The following is a 24770-nucleotide window of genomic DNA, read 5'->3' as shown; positions in this document are numbered from 1 at the left end:
GAGATTTTGGTGAAGCAGGGACTTACAAGGGCCAGAACTTTGAAAGCCTCTTCCCATGTAGAAAGTGGTAAGAGAGTTTACTCTGCAGACATTTGGGAGGGAAGCGTCTTGGATATTCTGAAGCCACTTGGATACACTGGTATCTTGATGAGTTAATTTGCAGAGCAGACGCCCAACTTACCTAACTGCCTACTCAACATTTCCAGTTGAATGTCTGAGAGGCATCTCAGACTCCACAGGGTCAAAGCTGATTGCCTAATCTTCCCCCACCAAGCCTGTTCCACTCACAGCCTTCCCCACCTCAGCTGATATCAACCCCATTGTCCACTTGCTCAAGACAAAGTCCTTGAAGTCATCCTCAGCACCTCTCTTTGCCTTATGGCCCACATTCTAGTAGTCAGAAAACTCTGTTGCACCCGCCTTCCAAATATACCCAACACCATCCAACCACTCCTCAATTCCGCTCTTACCATGCTGAACCAAGCCACCATCACTTCTCACTGGATCACTGCAATAGCCTCCTCACACATCTCCCCAACTTGCACCCTTGCTCATTTATAATCTGTCCCTGGCCTTGCAAACCAGAATGATCTTTTAAAGATATAATGCAAATCATGTGACTCTTCTCCTCAGGATGGTTTCCTATGTCTCAGATCATGAAAGTCAAAGTCTTTATAAGGGTATCTCCTTGATCATTGGCTTCTTTGTTGTTCCTGGAACAGACCAGGCATGCTCCTACCTCAGGGCCTTTGCATTGGGTGCTCTGGCTGTCTGAAGCTCTCTTTCCCAATATGTCCACAGAGGCAACTCACCGAAACCCTCGTTTAAAGTTCAACTTCCCAACAAGGCTCATCCTGAACATTTAAAATCACTACCTCCCCCCACCTCCTGAATTCTGCTATACTTTCCCTTTTTCCATAGCTTATTACACTCTACAATCTACATAAATCTCTTGTTTACTATGTTTATTTTCTATCATCTGACTCCTCCTCCCCCCAGTGGTATATAAGCTTCACAAAGCCTGGAATCTTGGTCTGTTTTGTTTACTTGTATGTCCCAAGAGCCTAAAACAGTACCTGGAACATAGTAGGTATGCAGGGGGAGAAAAGTTGGAATAAATAAAGTTGAAATAAAACTAGAGACCCAAGGAATATCAAAAGAGTCATACACAGTAACATTTCCCCTGCCTGACTTCTCAGTCCTCTACACAAGGGAACATTAGTTAGCACAGAGGAGAGTTTTTTCTGGGGTCACCTCCCAATGGGGCCCCCCTCAAAGGCATTCAGTCCCACATCTTTGCTTCTGTGTCATCCTCTTCTTACACTGAGGTTAGAGCTTTCCTGCCCCCTTCCGCTATAGAAACGTTTACCCCACCAACTCTTTGACTTGAGGCACCAGCCATTTTGCTAAATTGAACAGAAAATGGGCCCTCCAGCTGCTCTCCACCTGGCAGAGCCCTTCTCTTTTTCTTTGTGCTTAGTCTGCAATTTGAAATACTACTGCCATGAACCAGCATCCCCTCTATCAGAGGGAGAGCTAGGCAACCGTGTGGGAGCCACCGACCCCTGACCTTTGACAGAATTTCCAAACACAGCACATTAACCTAAATTGATTAATTTGGAACTATGACCTTGGCCCAAGAAGGTAAGAATACAAGACAAGATATTTGATTCTCAAAATGTATCAGGATTTTTAAAAAGCTTTTGTAAATCAACTTTTTTTGTATTAGATATAGTTAGATCTGGGCTTGCGAGGGGGTAGCAAGCGAGGTGGACACTGGGTAACATGGTTAAATGTTAATTATTAATCAGCAGGCTTCCCTGACAAAGTATCAATAGGCAATCTCGTCTTTTTAACTTCAGGAATTAGCAAGAAGACCTTGGACCCCGGATGAAACAGGAGAAATGGAAAGTCCCCTGTGTGTCTCTATTTTCTTGGTTTTGTGCGTCTTTATCCAATCAAGTGCCCATGGACAAAGCCTGGGACTAGGTAAGAGCCTGCCTTTTCTGTGGAAATGGGCATGGATTTTTCTTTCTTAAATGTCTGTCACAAAGAACATTCGTGAGACAAATTCACTGAGTGTTCTTGACGGTGTGGGACAGAACTTGATTCTATTAGTGGCATCACGGGTCACAGGGACATGTTGCCGTTCGTGCAGGACTGAAATTTTAGGAGATCTCTCTGGGGATAGAAGTCTAAAAGCACTTGCAGCTTGCACTGAATTCTCTCCCTCATGTCTGATTCAGAACCCGTCATGCCAAGACTTGGGTCTTGGGAGAATGATCTGAAAGAGTTTGGGATCTTCCCGAGAGTTAATTTGGCATCTAATTTGTGGTTGGGGAGTGCAGCTTGCAATGAAATGCTCCGTTTTGCTGAGGTTGCCTGATTGCTGGCTGTCTGAGGAGAGAGGAATTTGTGGAGTCCTGTTTCTGGTCAGTTCTAAAGAAGAGATAGCGTTGCATATTTTCTAGACTTCATGTTTTTCTGCCACAGTTTTACTCTGAGACGGAGAGATCCAACAGCAGTCACACTTGTTTGATTTATAAATTCATAAACTTGATTGATGGCCAAAGGTAGATCCAATTGCTTGACCAGGTAGGTGGATTCCAGGTCCCTGGCTAAACAGTATATTGGATCAATAAATGATGGATATGAAGGAAACTGAACAGTTGGGCCAAATTAGACAGGTATTTGGGATTTTTGTGTGTGTGCTGGTTACTGGTCAGGAGCTACTCACTCTGAGGAAGAGACTTAGATTTTTCTTTCCTCAAAGACTGTCTTTGGAAGGAGCTCCAAAAACCTTGAGAATCAGGAATTTAGTAACCAGGAATATACCCGAAATTTCCAGAATCTTTTGTTTCCCCTATAAGAAAAAAGGCCGTTGATTATTTTATTATTATTTTGTATCCTACATCAATACTAATTGGTAGTATTATTACCGCTTTCTGAGCATTTTCTGTGCCAAGCACTATGCTGATTATTTTGTATTCATCATCTCATGTGTAAAGCCATGTCCAAACATGACAATAATGATTTAGAGCCAGCCAGGCAAAATTGCTGATGATTTTCATTCCCTGGGTTGACAGGGATTTTGCTAAAGGGCCTGTCCTGACCTTCGGCCCAGAATCTTGTTTTCGTTTGTTTATTTTCTGTAGATCTAGAAAAGTGCCTGTATCATAACTGCTCAATGAATTTTCACAGTCAGAACCTGCATCCCAGAAGCCTCCCTTGTGTACCCCTTGAGCTTTAACGTAGAGTATTTTGCCTCTGGGGGAACTTTTCATTAATGGAACCATAGAGCATGTGCACTTTTGCCTCTGGCTTTTTCACTCAACATTATCCTGGTGAGATTCATCCGGGGCACGTGTATGTGGCGGTGACTCGTTCATTCTGGTGGCAGCAGCATTCCTTTGGGTAAACATACCTCCCTTTGTTCTTCCATTGCGCTGTTACTAGCCCAGACTATATTCTAGTGGAGACCTGGAGGTTGGAAGGCATGAGTGCCAAGGAGGAGGCTGAAGGGCAGGACGGCCTCCCCCAGGCAGCTGTGCATCCAGATTCCCTTCACCAGCTCTTGCGTCGCTCAGCTGCTGCTTTCCCGGGGTCTGGTTTGTCCAAAAGCTGAGGGAAACAGCCATGATTAGCAGGAGGGTTCTTCCGGGAAAGGGAGCAGAGTCAGGAGGCCTCCTGTTCCTTTGAGAGTAGAATCTCTGGGAAGAATTCTTCCTGAAAGGAGTGAGCCAGACAGATCTTGCGTGGATGAGGCTGGTGGGTCATCTTCCAAGGCATTGGCTGGAAGCAAGCATCCACAGTGGAGGCCTTGTCAGACAAGAACCTAGACTGGTGGCTCTCAACCAGAGGCAAAATTATCCTCCACAATGTCCAAAGACATCTTTGGTTGTCAGAGTTGAAGAGAGAGGGCTATTGGCATGTAGTGGGCAAAGGCCAGGGATGCTGCTAAATAAACATTCTACCATGCACATGACAGCTCCCACAACAGGTTATCCAGGGCAAAGTGTCCAGAGTGGTTGAGAGTTGAGAAACCCTGGTCTATACCAAGCTCCCACTGTCACTAGTCATGGGCCAGGAAGTACTCCCCCGAGGACCCTTCCTCCTTAGCCCCACCCCTCCCAGCCTGCCTCCTTTTGTTTTTATTAATGACATTACTAATGGACCCACCAAGGTACTGTGTATCCAGTATGTGCCAGATGTTACCCCATCCTCACCATGTGGTAGAGTGAGCCAGCACATAGGCGGCTTGCAGGGGTCCCATGGCTGTTCAGAGCAGAGCAGAGGGAGAAGCACCTAGAGCTCAATCTGACTGAGCCTACAGGCCTTTCTTTCTGTTGTCCTCATTCTCAATGATTTGACAGCCAGAGGCCCCTCAAAACCAATACTGCTCAGTTCCCCCCCAGAAAGACAGCTGTTCCAATCTGTCAGCACCAAGGGGAACCAGGTATGGGTAGCCTCCTGACGCCCCCGGGACAGGGACCTACCATCACTGTCATCCCCAGTCCTCACTGCCTGACCCCCAGACCCACCACACTGATGTTGCCATGAGAGCTAATAGTGCTCTCAAACGGAGGATCCTGCCTCTAGACCCCAGCAGCCCCCACCTTCCAGGTGTCCACCACCACTGCCTCCAGGGGCCTGCTCCTCCCTCCAGTCTCAGCCGCAACTTCCAAATACCAGAAGCAGCTGAAGCCCACCCGTTCAGTGGCTCGTTCACTTAACCCTGTGGCACAAGCATCTGCCATATACAAGGCAGTGCATGAATGCTGCAGTTCTCAAACTTCCTGGTCTCAGGGCATCATGACATCCTGAAAAATGCCTTAGGGGTCCAGAGAGCTTTTTTTTATATGGAATACAGCTATCAGTATTTGCCATATTAGAGACCAAAACAGAGACATTTTTTAAAATGTTAATGCTGTTAAAAATAACGGCGAGCCAATCCCGTATCAATACATATTATGAGAAATACCTTGTAGTTTGCAAACAATGACAATGAAAAGGGAGTGAGATTGATTTACAAGAAATGTTGCAAATTTCTTTAATGTCTGGCGTCAGAGGAGAGGACTGGATTCTATTACCGGTTTTTGTATTCAGTGCATTGTGGTGTATTGTTTTGTTTGGAGTACGTGAAGACAATTAGCCTCACCTATCAGCCATCCCCCTGGCCTCAGCCCACACACAGAACCACTGCGTTCCTGCCGTGGACACTGCATCCTGCCGTGTCCTGCTGTGCCCCGCCGGCCACTGTCCCCAACTCCCACCTCGAGCTGTCAAATCAGGAGTAGGCTGGGGGTGGGATGTGGGAGCCACGTGCCCTGGAAGTCCACAATCAGGAGGTCATCCTTCATAGGGATGGTCATTACAACAGCAGAACCTGCTGAAAGTTGGTCCGTCTTTCATTATCACAATTCTAAATAATGTCAGTGGTAAAAAATAAACCTCCTACCCCCCAAAATAGTTTTTTGGTCAAAGTTGCAAATAACTTCTATGATTACTGTTGAGTTTTACATATATGTTACCTTCAAAGGATCACACTTTTGTATTACTTATCCTTTAGTTAATATTACGTTCTCCATCGACGTTCATTTTGAGCGCTCCCAGTTACACGGTTGGCGCCTGGCCTTCACGCATTCAGTGACGCGCTCACTGCAGGAGGAAGTGTATCACGTTTTCAAATCCCCCCAACTTGCTTTGATCATCTCATGCCTCCAGCCCCTGTGGGACTTATTGCATGTTCCTACATATACACAGCAAATTCAGAATAAAAGATGATAGAGTGATTGTAAAAGCCAAGAAACAAAACCTCAAAACTTCAATTCTGTTACCCTAGGTGACCACTTAGAGTTTCTGTGTTTACAATTTAAAACAGTAAAACAGGGGCACCTGGGTAGCTCTGGGTTAAGCATCTGACTTCAGCTCTGGTCATGATCTTATAATTCGTGGGTTCACGCTCAGCCTCAGATTCTACACTGACAGCACAAAGTCTGCTTCAGATTCTCCATCCCCCTCTCTCTCTGCCCCTAAGCTCCTCTACCCCCCAATATCTCTCTCTCTCAAAAAATAAACATTTAAAAAATCAAAATGAAACAGTAAAACACATATTACAGTGAACTGTGAGGTGTAATACAGTTGGCCCTTGAACACCATGTGAGTTAGGGGCACCGACACCCTGTGCAGTTGAAAACCCACATACAATGGGGTGCCTGGGTGGCTCAGTCAGTCAAGCATCCAACTTTGGCTCAGGTCATGATCTCTAGGTTGGTGGGCTCAAGCCCCACATCAGGCTCTGTGCTGACAGCTCAGAGCCTGGAGCCTACTTTGGATTCTGTGTCTCCCTCTCTATCTGCCCCTCCCCTGCTAGACCACTCTTTCTCTCTCAGAAATAAACATTTAAAAAAATTTTTTTAAAGAAAATCCACATATAATTTTTGACTCCCCCAAAACTTAACTACTAACAGCCTACTGTTGACCAGAAGCCTTACCAATAACATAAACAGTCAATTAACACATATTTTGCATGTCATATATGTATTACATACCGTATTCTTACAATAAAGTAAGCTAGTGAAAAGAAAAAAATGTTACTAAGAAAATAAGGAAGAGAAAATAAATTTACAATACTGTCCTGTATTTATGGGGGAAAAAATCTATGTACATTTGCACCCACATAGTTCAAACCTCTGTTGTTCAAAAGTCAACCATATTTTGTTTGGTAAGTAAAAATTTTAGTTCTTACAGGGAATACTTTTAATGCATTTGATTATCTTTAAAGTGGCAATATACTCTTCCTCCTAAATTGTTCATTGCTCTAAAACAAAGAACAAATCAAGAAAATAGCAATTCCTGATTTTTGAAATATTCCTGAAAATAATTTTGTCTTACAGAGCAGAGGCATATTAAAATGATCTGTTCTGGGTATCAGATACATGAAGTATCTGAGTCTAATAAAGGAGATAAGATGCGTATATAACATTTTCTCACAAGAACATGGAATGTGCTGAGTACCAGCAGAGAGGAGTACAATAGATTGAATGCTTGTATTCCCCCCATATTTGTGTTGAAATCCTAACCCCAATGTGATGGTATTATGTGTGGCCTCTGTTCATAAGGGTGGAGGCCTCTGAATGGGATTAGCGTCCTTATAAAAGGGATTCCAGAGAGCTTGCTCTTTTTCCAACATATGAGGAAACGAGGAAGCAGACTCTCGCCAGAACCTGACCGTGCTGGCACCCAGATCTCATACTTGCAGCCTCCAGAACTGTGGGATACAAGTTTCTGTTGGTTACAAGCCACCCAGTCTATGGCAGTTTGTTAGAGAAGCCCAAACTGATGAAGACAAGGGGCAGGTAGAGATGCAGAAGACACACACTTCCACGTGTAGGGCAAGGGAAAGCTCTGGGGAGACCTGCAGCACTTGAGCAGGGTCTTGCAGGGGGGAATGTTAGACCAAAGAAAAGGAGGCTTTCCTTGTGCATAAGCAAAGGTACAGAGCCAATAAAGTCCATGTGTTTTTCAAGCCCAAACACCTCCCCAAAACAGGCCTTGTGGGATGAAGAAAAAAAAAAGCAAACTGTAGGTAGGAGTTGACCGCAGCATTGGGTCACAACTGCCGACAACTGGAAACAACCAGAATGCCTAACAATATACTATCCAGCTAGCACCAAATCCATCTTTAAACAAGCATTGTCTCAAATACCTACTAAAGTACTAAAAGTTCCGGAAACTTTGGGGGATCATAAAGATGGAATGCACAAATATAAGGCTTAATGCTGACCCTTGGGTGCTCATAGTACAACATGAGGGATCTTAACCTGGCATGATGTTTCTGAGAGTCTGGAGGTCTCCTCAGATGGCACCCATGTCTATGTGCCCGTTGAGTTGGGGAGAGAGGTCATAACTGACAGATTATCAAAGGGAACTGTGACCTCCAAAAAGTTAAACAACAACTGGTCTTGAGGCTTTTAAAAACAAGTACAAGGAGGGGCGACTGGGTGGCTCAGTCTGTTAAGCATTCGATTGTTGGTTTCAGCTCAGGCCATGATCTCACGGTTTCGTGAGTTCGAGCCCCGCATTGGGTTCAGTGCTAACAGTGCAGAGTCTGCTTGGGATTCTCTCTGTCTCCTTCTCTCTCTGCCTCTCCCCGACTCATGCTCTCTCTGCCTCTCTCAAAATAAATAAACAAACTTAAAAAAGTAAAAATAAAAAAATAAGTACGAGGAAATTCTGTAGGCAATAAAGTGGAGGAAAAAACAGGATTGAATAATGTACATATTAATCACAACTGAAAAAACTATATACATGGATATTGCCAGTGATTTGAAGTATATTTAGAGATATATATATATAAAGAATTTAAGGCTATTGAGTGTTTTAAAATTATTTATAAGTAAAAGAAGAAAATTTTTTAAAAATCCTGGGGGTGCCTGGGTGGCTCATTCAGTTGAGCATCCAACTCTTGATTTTGGCTGAAGTCATGACCTCATGGTTTATGAAATCAAACCCTACATCGGACTCTGCGGCTGGTGGTTCGGGGCCTGCTTGGGATTGTCTCTCTCTCTGCCCTCTGCAGGCTCTCTCTCTCAGAATAAATAAATAAATAAACATTGTTTTTTAATCCTGATTATCTGCAGTTAGATTGGTCTTGGATTTGTTGTCCCAAGAGGGCCACTGGGAAAAGCCACACCTTGTATGATGCCTTCAGACCTGCCACCTCCACTATCATAGGCTCAGGCCCAGAATTATTCCTCCCCAGTGGGATGTACAAATCCCTGAGAGGCCTCAACAATTGCAGGGAAGGTCACTGTGAGTAATGTTGCAGGTGATATCCAGAGATGGAGCTCGTTCATTGGGAGTGTCCAGGGAACAGGAATCCACAGGCCAGCCACTAGCATGCTGGTGAGACTCTATCTTCTCTCTGCTAAAGGGCAGATCCTATCCACTGCCAGATGTCCTGGCCCAGCCCCTCGAGCCCTCCTGAGGGTAACACATCCAGAGAGGACAAGCCTGAGGTAAAAGGACAGCAGCCTGTCTTCCACGCTGCTTGCCTTTCACAGGGGACCCAGGACCTGAGTCCTTATTCTTTAATTCTGGGTCGGGTGAATGGTACATTTTCAAAAAGAAACTGATTATTGAAGGGAGTGGGCCTGGGAACAGTGTTATTCTAGCACTTGAATAACCAAGTGAGTAATCCAGCCAAAGCCAACTGGCCAGTACAGAGATCCCTGCGGCAACCTCCTCCTGCTTTGTTTCCCCCCACCAGCTGCCACAGTGCTGGGTCCTCACAGGCAGGTCATCAGGGAGGGGACAGGAGGGCGGGGGCTGGTCTACACACAGGACTGAGCAGTCCCGGTTACACTGCCCATGGGAACGGGGCCACGCTGACCTCAGCCTGGGGTGTCCCTCACCTCTACAGGATCCATGCTGGGCAGAGGGCACAGCCATTTGCACAGCCAGGAAGGAGGGTGGTTATGCTAGGTTTCCCAGGACGGTGTCCATTTTAGAGAGGGACCCTTTCAGCTGGGGATTGAGGTCCAGCCCCCTAGGGAAAGGGGCTGGCCAGGGCCAGGCAGGACACCTGGATCCCTGACAAGCAGGCTAGGGGTCGTGGCTGGACTTCAGCCCCAGTGTGGAAACCAGAATAATGGGAGGGAGCCCAACCAGTGCTGCAGGGAGGGGAGCTCACACTCAGGCACCAACCTAGGGCAAGGAGACAAACTCCAGTGGCTCTTCCACACTAAAAGATTGGGGGTGCCAGCCACGCTTGTCAAGAGCAAGTGCAATTCATAGACGCAGCCACAAGGTAGCACAGTGAAGACCTAACTGTTTCAGGGTTTCAGGAGGGGATTTCAGGTTTGGGAGAATCCGAGTTTCTGGATGACTCTGGAAAACTCAGGGCTGTTGGCTAACCTCCCTTTCCTCTCTGTTTAGGACTCTATTTCCAGAAACACTGGTAGTTTTGATCTTCCCACAATGGTGCTTTAGGGGGAGGGGTGGGGAGGAGTGAGGAGAAAATCAAGTGCCTCAAAGGGGAGGCCTCCTCGTCTGTCCAGAGCATTTTCACCTCCACATCCACAAGTTCACCAGGGCTCTGGTGAACTACCTGTGGCACTATTTCATGAAGAGTTGTGTGGCCATAAAGAATATTTCTGATGAGGGGAGCCTGGGTGGCTTCGTCGGTTGAGCGTCTGACTTCGGCTCAGGTCATGATCTCACGGTCCGTGAGTTCAAGACCCACGTCAGGCTCTGTGCTGACAGCTCAGAGCCTGGAGCCTGTTTCAGATTCTGCGTCTCCCTCTCTCTGACCCTCCCCCGTTCATGCTCTGTCTCTCTCTGTCTCAAAAATAAATAAACGTTAAAAAAAAAAAAAGAATATTTCTGATGAAGGGACGCCTGGGTGGCTCTGTCGGTTGAATGTCCAACACTTGATTTCAGCTCAGGTCATGATCTCAGGGTCATGGGATAGAGCCCGTGTCAGGCTCCATGTTGGAGCCTGCTTAGGATTCTCTTTCTCTTTCTTTCTCTCCCTCTGTCTTTTTCTCTCTCCCCCTCTGCCTCTCTCCAATGTTCACACTCTCTCTTGCTCTCTAAAAAAAAATAAAAATAGTTCCAATGAAGATACGGAAGTGGTAACACTGAATAGTATTTACAGTATTCATATTAAGCAGGGAAAAGTCAGTATACCTAGTCGTGTGTGTCCTGTGATTACAACACTAAAAATATGTGTGTGTGAGGAAAAGAATGCTACTAGAAAATGTACAAGAATGTTTATACTTGAGTTGAATTTATACCTAAATTTTTGTTTCTTCCAAATTTTTTACAACGTTATAGTGTGTGTATATATATGTAGTACATTTACTTTAATGACTGGAATCATTTTAAAAATAAATTTATAGCAAAATGATAAAATGGATTTGACTAGATTGGTTTAGTGGTTTAGAATCTTATTAAATTTATTTATTTATTTATTTATTTATTTATTTATTTATTTATTTTAATCTCTTTATTTAAATAAATTTAAATTTATTAAACAAGTAAATCTTATTAAAATAAGATTTCTGGACCCCCATCTGCAGTTTCTAATTCAGTGGGGACTGGGGCAGACCCGAGAATTTGCATTTCTAACATGTTTCCAAGTGCTGTTGCTGGTCTGAGACAATGTCTGGGGAACCACTAGTAAAACAAAAAAAGCTAGTCAATGGCAAAACAAGACTTGAACCCAAGTGTCCTGACTTTCAGACTCAGGGCTCTTCCTACAGAAATAATGCAGGCCTCTGGGGAAAACCTGGCTTCTTTTCCAAGTTTTCTGGTAGGGAAGGGGGTGGGATCAACATTGATTGATTCTGGATTTTGACCTCCCTCAGGGGTAGCGATAGCCCAAATAATACAAAACCTCATGATATTCATCCAATTTATTCCTCTGAAATAAAATATGGGCATGTCAAAAAGAAAGTGATTCTTGAAGAAAAATCCCCAGCTGATACTTACTTGTAATTAGTGGGAAAATACTAGCTGCAATAGCTAATTAACCATACACAGTGAACCCCTCCTTGGCAGGCCTGAAAATAGGATCAAGAACATTCTTTTCAGATGAGCCGGGCATTTCCCAAAGCTGGGCAGAGCTGTGGATTCTCAGTTGACTAGGGCTGGCCTTTCTGATTGCGAAAAACTTTCCGGTGACAAATGTTCCAGCTTCCTTGTCCTCAGAGAATCCAAAATAGTGAAAACAACATAACTGCTTTATACTGAAACAATAACAAGATCAACAGCAGCACGTTATAACACTTATTAACCACCTACTGTGTGCCAGGCCCCACTGTCAGTACAAAACTGCATCCCTGAAGTTACAAAAATGAAAAAGCATGTTTCATTTCATCAAGGAGGTTTCCAACTGACGGGGTCTCTGGCTCCCTACGTGTGTGTGTGTGTGTGTGTGTGTGTGTGTGTGTGTGTAAAGATTGGGAAAAACACAATTTCAGTACAATGTGATAAGTACACAAATAACATTATGTAGAAAACACCACAAGGCCATGAGGCAGGAGAGGTTGGCTGGGAAGATAGAGGAAGGGATATTTGGGTTGAGTTTTGAAGGAAAAGATGTGGAAGGATGTTGTAAGCAGAAGAAAAAGCATAAAGCAATCTTGGAGACTTGAAAAATGATAATGAAATTGGGAACCCCTGAGGTCCTTGGCTGTGGCTGGGGTAGGAAGGGGGCAGGAAGGGGCCACATGAAAGAAATGGCCAGAGGTGAGGACATCCAAGACCATGCTAAGGACTTTGGTCCTTACCCTGGAGCACTAGGGCCACCACTGAAGCTGGTGTTTGAAAAAAGAGAAATAAGGCTGCAGGCTGCTTTTTTTTTTTTTTTTTTTTTTTTTGCTGAGTGGATGGTTTTATCCCTCAGCCTGAGACCGTGGCCTCTCTGTGGTGGAAGCAATGGTATCCTGAGGAAAAGACAGGGGTGGGCTCAGAAGCCACCAGCTCTGCTACATCACCTGACAGGCACCCACAAACACTCAGATCTTCCTCCCAGGCAGGCCCCAGCCTCAGGCAAGTGTCTCTGAAGTTTTTGTGTTAAGTGCCATTCCTAAGTGGGAGGAATTTACACCAATGAAATGAGACGGAACACATAATAGAAGCTTGAATAGGAATCTTCCGTGTAAAAAGTACTGTATTCTAAGTCCGGAAAGAGAGTCATTCGGAAATTCCACGTTGTACTAGCTTATAGAACCAGAGCAGTTTCAACTTGAAAAACTCATTCCCCACCCACATGATACTGCTTGCTTCTTACAACATCTCTATAAAGAATGTTTCCTGGGCAGGTATCAGTATGCCCAATTTAGAGATGTAAAAGCTCACCAACCAAAGACCATCAGGAGCACACTTGAAGTCAAATGAAAGGCTTATTTACCTTACTGCAACAAGAAAGAACACACCCAGAGAAACCCTGGGGTATCCCAGTGTGAGATGTCGAGGGGAGCTTCTTAGAAGATTGGGATTTGCTGGCTGAAACCAAGAAGTGGGGGATGCAGGGGGAATTCTGGATTGAAATCTGTCAAAGGGATAGTGGGCAACTCAATGACCATGCATCTTCATAATTTAATAATCAATTAGTTATTGTTAACTCACTATTGCACAATTCAGTCAAGAATGATCTAGGCAGGAAGGTGAAGGTGGGGCTAGTGATCGAAATGCTACAAGAGCAACATTCAGTGCTGTTAGTCCAAAGAGGGGAACGTGTAGTCACATTTTCAGTTTCAATGTGGCCTCCTGTCTGTCTTGCCACAAACACAGACATAGAAAGTCCTGGCGGCACTTTGTATCTATTCTGTGGGCCTTTGGGCGGCACTTTGTATCTATTCTATGTTCAGTTGGGAACTTCAGGATCTGGCTGCCCACAGGGCTGGTTTTTGGTGCTGTTGTGTTTTGTTCTCGTGTTCTCATGCCCCAAGAAACCGAGGAATGTTCCACTGCACCAGCTGCACAGACCCTTTGGGTGGCTGCGTCCACCATCTGTGCCTCTGACTTCCCGTGAGTGTCATGCAGGGTCCCTTCCAGCACTGACACCCTGGGTGTCACCAGGACTCATCGAGAGGTCGCTGCAGTGCCCTGAGACCTTCGATGTCTGCCTCATCTGATGTCAGCCATTTAAAGGTTAATGGGAGAGAAAACTATGAAAGCCAAGTTCTGTCCACTTTAAACATGAGACATTGCCCCCTGCCTTAACCCTAGTGTGACTCAATTGCCTGGAGCGAATCAAAGATTCCCAAACACCGGGAGGACAAAGGCACAATTCTGTAAGAACAATCCAAACAGTAAATGACCGTCAGACCATTTCTTTCCCAATGTGTTTCCTACAGGGTCAGACATGCATGTGGGCTTGCCTGAAGGGCAAGGGGCAGGAGAAGCCTCCCAAGGTCCCTGGGAGTCTCACTGATGCACATTTCTGGTGGTCCCAGCGTCCCCCACAGGGCCCAAATGGTATCTTGGCCTTCAGAAGTACCCTACTATAGATGTGAGTGCCATGGGAGCCTGGGACGCATGCCAAGCCTCTCTGGGCCTGACCACTTCTGACCAAAAGCTTACCCTCCCCACACTCACTATGAGTGACAGCCCCCTCCTCAGAGGCCCAGGAGGAAACTGTGTCTGGACAAAGTCCTGGTCCCTCTTATCTCAGCTTCTTTCACAGCTCCTGGTTCCCCAAAGTCAAGCTCACAAACCAGGTGCAACCACAAACCCAGGCAGCCCGAAGAAAGGAGAGGCCTCATGATTCCAAGACTGAAAATTCTGGGCCAATTTAAGGTAACCAAGGGTACTTTTAAAAAGCTAACATGTTTTTATTCACCCAAGAATCCTCTATGTACAGAACTGCTTTCACAAACTGAGCTGGACTCTCCAAGACCTCTCTGAGGCTTGGTGATACCACGAGAACATCTGAGAAATCTCTGTTCACAAGATGCTCCCTCTTCCTATAACATGGGCCTTGCCATTATTCCATGACCAGGTCCTCTTTGCATGTAACTGTTCATGCCCTGGCCTCCCCCCTCATGCCACACAGAGAGGCTCCTGCCCCTGAGATTCACGATAAGGATGGGTGATGTTGAATAGGAAAGATCTGGAGGAAAGACTCATGAGGGAGGGTGGGGGGTCAGCCTGTCCGCTTGCCCCAGAAAATACCCCGAATGACCCATTCAAGCAGAGAAGTCCATACTCAAAGGATGATGTCTGGGGCATGGGTTTATTCCCAGATTTAGCCACACGCCGGCTCTGTGCCTGGCCTGTGCTAGGACTCCCACAAAGTCAACATTTGTCCAGTCCACTAGTGCTGTAGCTGCCACGACAAAGGGCTCAAACCACAGAAATTTCTTTTCTCACAGTTCTGGAGGTCAGAAGTCTGAGATCAAGGTGTTAGCAGAGTTGGCTCCTTCTGAGGCTTCTCTCCTTGGTTGGTATTTGCCTGTCCCTTCTTTATCTTCACGTAGTCTCCCTCTGTGCATGTCTGTCCTAATCTTCTTTTTTATAAATCATGTGGAATTAGGGCCCATGCTGGTGACCTCAATGAACCTTAATTACCTCTTTAAAGACCCTGTCTCCAAAGACGGTCACATTGGGACATACGCAGAGGGTTAGGACTTTGACATATGAATTTGGGGAAGGGTGGGGGACACAACTGAGCCCAGAACATCCAGCCAGCACTTTCAAGACCCTGCTCTGACCTGGGCCCCGAGCCAGGCACTGGGGACACTGTAGACATGTCACTGTTCTATTTGAGCTTCAGCCACCCCCGGGGGCTTCAGGGTTATAAAAAGAGGTTTATAAATATACATGAGATTGAAAAGTGAGTAGTAAGTCTGCATGCTCTGAATCAGGCCCAAACAGGGGAGCCTTTGCTGTGGGGGTGCAGGAAGCCGTGGCCCAGCTGAGAGGCCCAGGAGCCAGCTGGCAGCTGGCGGGGGGAGGGGGCGCAGCCTCTTTCAACAGCATGATTAAGACTTTCTGGCAGCACGAGCAATAACTGGCAGGAAACCAAGAAGGAGCCATTTATCTGGCTCATATTGCGGGTAAGTGATAAAACTTACCCTCTGGCGTGGTGCCTGAAAGACCCATCATCTTTGCTGGAGTGTGCTCAATGTGAGCCCATACAATGGCTCTCTCTGGCTTTGAGAGGCCGTTTTCCCACACAAGCTGTCTTCAGCCAGGCTGTTTCCTAGACTGGTCCTGGCCTCAGCCAAGGAGAAAGGACCTAAGGTCAGCTGCCATTTTGTCCTGGGTGCCTGCCTCCCTTGGTCTTCACCCCCTGCAGACCCAAAGGAGAAGTGGATGGTCGACCACCCAGGGACGAGGCAGGACTGGGAAGATAAACACTGAGCCTCGTCTTCCTATCTGGGCACTGGCCCCTGGTAGAGGCAGAAAACAAACCATCCACTCCTGAGGGAGACTCTGGGTAACAAAAGAGAACTGGATTTGGAGTCTAAGAGCCTGGGTCTCAGTCCCAACCACGTCACTTACCAGCAGGTGGCCTTGGGCAAATCACCGTGGTCTCTAGGCCTCTGCTAGTGAGCAGGGGTGATTGTTACAGACCCCATAGGGTTGTTGGGAGGATGGAATGGGGTCACATGGGGAAAGCACTTCACAACTATGTATTGTGAGCCATAAACAAATATTTGTAAGCATCTACCATTTACTAAGTCATCTGACCATTATAATACTCACCTGATTCATGCACTACCCCCAACATTTTTCCCACTTTTTAAAAAAAGTTTTTTTTAACGTTTATTTTTGAGAGACAGAGAGAGACAGAGCATGAGCAGGAGAGAGCAGAGAGAGAGGGGGACACAAAATCTAAAGACGGCTCCAGGCTCCAAGCTATCAGCACAGAGACCGATGTGGGGCTCAAACTTATGAACCATGAGATCATGACCTGAGCCAAAGTCAGACGCTTAACGTACTGAGCTACCCAGGCGCCCCTCTCTCCCACTTTTTATTAAAAAAGCATTCAAGTACAGAAAAAGTTGAAAAGATAGTACAATGAGTTACTGTATTCCTTCTAGATAGGTTCAATAATTGTTAACATTTTAGTATATTTGCTTTATCTCTCTATATATGTATATTTATATGTGTGTATGGATTGCAGAACCATTTAATTCTCTCTATATATACATATGTGTGTGTGTGTATGAATATATGTATCTTATCCCTCTCTCTCTCTCTCCTCTCTCTCTCTCTATATATATATACACTCTCTCTCTCTCTCTCTCTATATATATATATATACATATATGTGCGTGTGTGTGTGAATACATGTATCTTATCCCTCTCTCTCTCATTCATATATATATATATATATATATATATATATATATATATGTATGCCAACTCTTCCATGGCACTTGGCTCACCGCTCTTTCATTATCTGCCAACATATCTCTCTTTCCACCACACTATGAGCCCCTCAAGGCAGAGTCAAGTCTTAGTCACCACTGTATCCCCAGGACACACACAGGCTTGGCATGGAGTAGGCTCATGGCAAATGATCATTGAGTATATGCCTCCCCATCAAGGGGCTAAGTAACATACATTTAAAAAAGATTTTTTTAATGTTTATTCATCTTTGAGAGAGAGAGAGAGACAGACAGACAGAGTGTGAGTGGGCGAGGGGCAGAGGGAGAAGGAGACATAGAATCTGAAGTAGGCTCCAGGCTCTGAACTGTCAGCGCAGAGCCCAAAGTGGGATGCGAACCCATGAACCATGAGATCATGACCTGAGCTGAAATCGGATGCTCAATCGACTGAGCCACCCAGGCACCCCATCTTTTTTAAATCAATGAGTTTTAAGTCATTTCATTCAGCAAGTTCCACATCCCTGCTGGAGATAATGGAAAACATCCCAGAGGTACAGGAAAACCACCTCAGATCCTGCCCTACTTCCCCAGCTAAAAACACAGGGACTCTGAAGTCATTCGGGGCTCTTGATTAGAAGCTGCAGTCAACATCTATGACAGAGCTATCGATTGGCAGGGAAGGAATGATCCCCAGACCATAGCCTACTCTGAAAAGTACACACATAGGGACACATGGAAGCTGGCTCTGCTCCCATTATGGATCTTACAGAAGTGATTATTCTAAGTCCTTTGGGTTTCCACAGAACCAGGAAACCGCTTTCAGGCTAGTGAGAGTGGGGAGAGGGCATGCACATCACGTGTGTGTTCTCTTCTTGCCTGTAAATTTCCCACAATGTCGGCTACCTTAATGGGAGTTTAAGCTTCCCCCAGCTTCAGATGTTGCTCTCTAAAGCAAAGCTTCTCAAACTTTAATGTGCATACGAATCATCTGGGGAGCTTACTAAAATGAATGTTGTGTTTCAGTACATCTGGGATAGGCTCCAAGATCTTGCATTTCTAATAAGCGTCCAGGTCATGCCAGTGCAGCTGGTCCCCAAACCACACTTTGAGAAGGAAAGTTTTAAAGAACATAAAATAGCTCCTCATTTACTCAGTGATTTAGTATTTAGCACCTACAACTCAATATAAGGCAGCGTGCTTGCACTGGAGGCACAGGGAAATGAGAAGAAATATAAAGACAAATAAGACATAATTCTTCACCTCAGATCAGCTGGATATGCCTAATTACTGTGTCTAGCATTTTGCTTCAGTTGGCTTAATTCTTACAACAATCTATAACCTATAAAATGTGTGTTGTTATTTTCCTTTCACACGTGAAGAACCCGGAGGACATACAGCCTAATTGCTTTGTCCAAACAAGGAAAAGGATGCAAGGAGATTTGAACTGAGCTCTACTTGACTCCAAGGCCTGTGTCTTTCCCCCACTCAACCTTCTGACAGCTGGTCTTGAACTTCTTCTCATCGAGTCCTCAGACTTGATGGTAGGCGGGCAGGGAGAGCCCTGCTACAACAGACTGGCAGTAGCCCTGAGGGAGAGAAGGGGGGCAGTATGGGACAGGGGGTCCTGAATAACGACCAGCGGGGGGCAGGGATTAGAACCCAGCAGTTTGCTCTCGAGTCTTCTACCTCTTCTAGGTAATACATTGTCCTAACGTGGTGGATCGGACACCCCCACTGGCAAAACTTTAGCCATGAATTATGGCATGAGCTTGGTCACCAAATGTCTGTGTGACTTTGGATAAATCACTGCCCTCACCTGGACTCAGAGTTGGGTGCTCTGTAGGTTCTTTCCTCTCTGACAAAAGTCATCCAGCTTCGCTTTTTGTTATGTTCCCACTTAAGGTTCCCTCAGCCCCAACCTGTTAGCTCAGGACCAGGAGTTTCTGGAACTAACCCTGCAGTCTTCTTCCTCTTCTCCTTCCTAATCTCACACATGTTACCAAGTGCATACTTTGCCCTGGACCCTGTGCCCAGGGCTGGGGAGGCAAAGGCAATAGGATACACTCCCTCTCTCAAAGAGGAGACCCAAATTAGACCTAAGATATGGAGCAGAATGGCCTCCCTCAGGCCCCTGGCATGCAGTGCAGAGCATCTAACTCAGCAAGGGTGGGCAGCTGCCCCGAACACCAAGTCTCCCCCAGGATAGTCCACTTTATCCCCCCAGCAACCCCCTGAGGTGAGTGCTATTATTGTCCCCATTATAAAGATAAGGAAAAGGAGACTTACAGAAGTCACGTGACTGGCCCAGAGTCACACACTTAGTAGGGATTAAGTAAACTGATGTGCACAAAAACTCTTTCCAGAGCATCCGGCAAGTAGTAAATGAATGGGAACTAAAATGCCTCTTGTACATGGCAGAGCAGGGAGTAGAAGCCAGTTATCCTTCTCAGACACGCCACAAACGGGCAAGTTAGAGCAACAACTTCCCTTGAGAACAAAGACCAGGCTCCTCACTGGCCACGTGTGGTGAGAAAACTGCTGGAGAGAGGCAAATGAACCCTTGAGAAAGAGCCTGAGAGGCTCCGGAGCACACGAGAGGGGGCGCTGCATGCACCATGGAGTGGCAGCGGTCAGGAACACTGGGGAGGCTGTGGCGGGCAGAGGCAGCCCCAGGGCCCTTTGTCCTTCCTAGATGGCTGCTCAGCCCAGCCCAGCTGCTCCACGTTTCGGCTGTCACGCTCCCCATCTGGGTAATGGAGTGTTATGAAGCATGTTGGAGGCCATCAATTTGTGCTTAACTGCGTGTTCATTGGGTTGAATTTCCAGGGATGCTCCATTCAGATCCACAGCGGAGGTAAATCTTGCTCCTTCTCATTCGACGGCATAGAATTAAGATGCCGCCCAACATCTTCTCCCAAAGAAATTGAGATTTATGGGTCACTGTCAATACCAACACATGTTGGCCATTATTTGTATGTCTCTTCGCTCCTCGGGACTGATTGCTATTTACTCTGAAAGATAAATGTGGCTTTATAATCCATGAGGGTTGCTGGGAAGGATAGGTTTTAAAGTACATTTGTTTCTTCCCTTGGAGACTTTTTCATCCCACTTCCTTCTGTTTTGTCTGGTGGTGTAAGCCCCACCCTGCCCCCAGCCCTTGGATACTCTGATGTATCTGAGGCTCCAGAACAGACACCAGAGGAGCTGGTGTTGGTGCCAGTGTGACAATACAAGACACTTAGCACCTTCATAGCAAAACGACTACTGTCTTGTGGGGTGACACCACAAATACATGATCAGGTGCCAGAGACCAACGAGCCTGCTTGAGGAGCAGTAGGTAAGCCCCTCTTGAACACTTGTGGCCTTCTGTGTTGCTGGATGGGCTGTGGAAACTGAGGCAGGAACGGACTCACGAACTCACATAAGTCATGGTTTTGACAGTAATTCTCAAACTGGAGCCTGCATCCGAGTTGCCAGGAGAGTTTGTTCAAACAGATGTCTGGGCCTCATTCCAGACCTCCTGATTCAGTAGGCCTAGGGCAGAGCCCAGGAATTTGCATTTCTAATGAGGTCCCAGGTGATGCTAACACTGAGACTGGTCCTGGATCCCCGCTGCAGAACTGCCTTAGAACAAGAGGGAGAAGTATTTCAGGCCGTGAGTGGGAGAGAGGAGGCTGTTGGCAGTGTTTGGCACTCTGGGTAAAGAATAGCAACATCTAAAGAGGAATTTTTATCGTTTTGCTGGGCAATGTGTGATTTAAATCCTTTTCTATCAAGTCTTCAGTTAAAGGTCAATTTCCATTAATAAGCTGTCAATTTGAATCTATTCTGGAAAGGCATTGAAGTGCTAATGAGTCTGGGACCACCCAGGCTACCCATTGGTGGTGTGCTGTACCTAGATTACTAGGAACGTCATGGTCTGCCTACTGGGAAGTTTTCATAACTTTATTGGGTGACATTTATGAGGAGATCCCTGGTGTTAATAACAGAGCCCTTGGTGCTGGATCCCACAAAATGGTCCCTAAGAGATTTTTCCTGCAACAGTCAGGATTTACAGGTGAAAGTAGACCCCAGGCAATAAAGGCACATAGTCTAAACACTCAGAGAATTCCATGTTGAATATTAGAAGGCTGTTGGAGGCAGATGATAGCCTTTTCTGTGCACCAGAGATCGCACGTTGTAAGTCATAGGGCTGCAGTTGCCCCAGGAAATGTACTAGGATGAATCAATGTGCGCTGAAGCTAGACAGACCCAAGCCATCCCCATCAGAGTCCAGTGGGCTGGGCGGGTCATCACTTGGGACTCATTACCTGGAGGCAGGCATTCCCAGAGCAATCAAAGGTCCTGATTCTCACAGGATTGGGAGGCTGGTAGTAAGGCAGGTGGTATGGTGGGGGTGGAAGAAGATCAACCTACTTGAAGATGTGAAAAAGGTAGGCAAGAATATCCCGTGATTGTATTAGTTGGGACTTTGGATCACAAGGACAGAAATCTAACTCAAATTAACTTGAGGAAAAAGGAGGATTTATTTACTCACATAACAGGGATGTCCAAAATACAGGCTTCAGGTACAGCTGGATTTGTGCCTCTAATAAAGTCACCATGTCACTCAATTCTCTCTCTCTTCCTCCTCCTCTTCTTCCCCAACTCTCTGTCTTTCTCTTTCTTCCTTTATCTCCCTCCCTCTATGTTGACACTTGGGAGTCCCACATCTCTTTGCTCCTTAGAGCTTACAATTCCAGAGAGATTATATCTTACCATAGACCTCTGGCAAACATTCCAGAAAGAACTCTGCTTGGCTGGGTGCTCACCCCTAAATAGATAAATATGGCCAGAAGGATGGGATCTCCAGCTGGCCTGCTTTGGGAACCGTACATACTCCTTGGGTAGAATCAGCTCTGCCCAAATGACCGAGCACAATCCACAGAGAAAGGGCACTTTCTCTGAAGGGGAGACTGCAACCAGACCAGAGAGGATTGGAGGTGACGTATGAGGGTGAGGGGGGCGGGAGGAATTTCCCTGTCCCTGCTTACAAACCTTGACTATGCACATTGGGCCCCTGCTGAAAGGTTTGTCGCAGCAGCGAATTCATGGAGGCAGAGCTGGCCTCAAGAGAGAGGGAAAAATCCTGATGACCTGGCAGGCTCAGTTGGTTTGTAGGGCAATGGATTGTCAATTGGTTTTTTAACACATAGGATTGTTCCCTCCAAGGACAGTAGATGCGCAAAATACATAAAAGCAATCAATAAATATTTTTCTCAACTTTGAGAACCACTGCTCCATACATACATTTGATTCGATTTAAGTTCGAAGGGACCGCCTCCTATAAAAACTGAGATTTACATTACAGGTCTGAATTTCGAGGGGTATAAACATGAAATTGTTTTAAATCTCTCCTTGCCCTGACTTCAACCGTATACTATCAAGCCAAACTTTTCCATCCCTTAATAACATCTTGGGCAGATTTAGAACTTAATAATAATGATATGAACTTAACTTTTGGTCAGTTCTATTATGAAAATTAGCCCAACTTATTATTACTTAATTCCAAGGCCTCAGTCTCACATCCATTTGACATTCTTCCTTTTCTCCTCATGAGTTAGATTCGGGGAGAAGGTGTGACTTGAAGTGGGGAGGAGAGGTTTCTATCCTTTGACTCCTCTTCCCACTGCATCACTGTGGGATAGGAGAGGAGAGGAGGACTGGTTCTGGAATTGCTCTCTGGGGGAGCTAGGAGCAGGGCACAGGTGGGGGACACAGATTCTGTTTGTTGGTTATCTAGTCTCACTTTGGCTTACTCTGGGCCCATCTGCTGCTGGTGGCCTTAGCTCCAGGATGGTCCTGTGAGGACAGGTGCATGGCTTTCTGAGGGTCCTGTCAGTGTGAACCCAGCCCATCTGTCACAGAGAAGGACAGTTGTGGCCCCCTTTGGCTTCTCCTGTGGTCCATGCCCTCCCAATCTGTACCCCTTTACAGAGCCTCAGAAACCAGTGAGGTCTTCCTCTTCCCACCCTCTGTCTTGGGGCTGAGGGAAACTGAGGTAAGGGAATCCCTTCACCCACCTTGTCTGAGCCTCCCGTCTATCAATGGCAGACACAGGCACAGCCTCCACATTCACACAGAGCCCCACAAACTCCTATAGACACAGGTCAAACTCTCCACCAGACTCTGTCAGCATATCCCCACCACAGATGGGGCCAAGAGTCTGAACATCTGAGCAAGCATCCAGCCTGGAGAAGTAAGATGAGTGCTGCCTCCTGCAGATAGCCTCACCCTGCAGCCTCCATAAACAATTCTGACAGATGCCCCCAACTTGACCTCAAGATGAAGAGTCGCAACGGGAGGGCACAATGGGAAGTTGTCTTCCCACTTTCTCCTACCTCCCTTCTCCCACTTATCTCCCTCCTTGTGGCCAGAGGAGGGTGGGTAAAGGTAACCAGGCCTGCTTCCTCAGGAATCTGGCCCCGTGTACTGACAAGTCTCTTTAGAGACTATGGGTTACTAAACACCTGGCAGGTTCTGCCGCCAGTCCTGTTCTCTGTCCTCTTACACTTGCTATTTGCAACGTCTTTTCACCTACATTATCTCAGCTGGCCTCACAATAATCCTGTGAGACATTTAGCCTACAAGGAAACAGGCTCAGAGGGGTTAAGCAACAGGCCCAAGGTCACATAGCCTAAGTGGCAATGGTGGGATAGGAGCCCAGCACTGTAGCTCCTGGGCCCCTGTCCTCTCCCTGCTATTTCATGCAGGTGCCTCAGCGTCACTTCCCTTCCAACTCTAGCAAACTTAAAGCAAGGAGCCTGAAAAATAGCTTGTTTCCAAGGCCACCAAGCACCTGAGAGTGGAGGGTTTTGAGGCATGAGATTTCCTTAGAGAAAACACCAAGTGGTTCAGATCATGGGTCCTGATTGTTGTTTTCCCCGACCAAAGCCACAAGACTCCAGGGAACCTTGAGTTGGCTTCAGTCAGCCTGCTGCCTCTTCTCTCTCTTCCTGGGGTGGGGGTGGGGAGGGGGAGGCTTATAACTTGGTACTTCCAAAGCAGAAACCTGGGCATACGCTGACAGGGCTGACTGGCCAGACCCTGTGCTCTATTGCCATAGAATGCCCACCCAGGTCATGCAGGGTCATGGCACCATCTGTGCCTTCTGGATGGCCCTGTCTGGAATGACTCATTTCCACACATGGTGGCTAGAGGTTCATGGTTTATACTCCTTATAGTGGCCAGAGTACAGGGCAATTTTCTAATCAACAGATGGGGTTGGAGCCCCTCCTATATGCAAGAGGCTCCTTTCTTCAACTTTAAGTAAAGACTAATGGTGAGTATGAGACTCCTGCATGCTCTTGTCCTGGGCAGAAGTTTCCCCAGGGCTATGGTGCGATGAGGTGCCACCCAGATGGGCTGGGATCATATTACCCCCCGAAGATCAAAGCCCTCACCCTTGCCAGAGCCAGTTTTTACATTTTCAAGAATTTTGTGCGCTGACTGTTAAGCATAACCATTATTTCAAAATCAAACTATAAAAACTTACAATTAAATAAATCATGTTTAAAAACAACAGTAGTAAATACTCAAGACTCCTCTGTTCCTATTTATCTTGCTACATATTGCTATTATCTCTGTTCTTAAGGGTATTGACTTTTGTTACCATTTATGATGGAAATACTACATAATGATGTGCCGAAGCACATGCCTTTCCAACTCCCCGTTAGCAACATCACACTGGTAGTACGTATTTTTCCCTTTGTTGGTCATGCGGTCTTTGTCGAAACTACACAACTTTGTCAGTATAGCACAAAAGCAGCCACAAGCAATAGAAAGATGAATGGATATGGCCGTGTTCCAATAAAACTTTATTTACAAAAATAGGTAGTGGGCCAGATGTGGCAGGCCATCAATTGCTAGCCCCTGGTCTAG

General features: G+C 46.2%; 1 protein-coding gene across 1 annotated transcript in view; it reads left to right on the top strand.

Annotated features, from left to right (window-relative positions):
* Positions 1-1904: 1904 nt before the first annotated feature.
* LIPC (lipase C, hepatic type) overlaps positions 1905-24770 on the top strand; it is a 140460-nt gene continuing 117594 nt past the window's right edge. The window contains exon 1 of the mRNA XM_047075054.1: positions 1905-1989. Coding sequence (XP_046931010.1) covers positions 1905-1989 — 85 coding nt within the window. The remainder of the gene's footprint in view (positions 1990-24770) is intronic.

The sequence above is a fragment of the Lynx rufus genome, unplaced genomic scaffold (assembly GCF_022079265.1).
Source record: "Lynx rufus isolate CCGP_SWC_20201006 ecotype Redwood Valley unplaced genomic scaffold, mLynRuf1.p SCAF_13, whole genome shotgun sequence".
Taxonomy (NCBI): domain Eukaryota; kingdom Metazoa; phylum Chordata; class Mammalia; order Carnivora; family Felidae; genus Lynx; species Lynx rufus.
The sequence above is the reverse complement of the archived record's forward strand: the minus strand, read 5'-3'. Positions and strand labels throughout refer to the sequence as shown.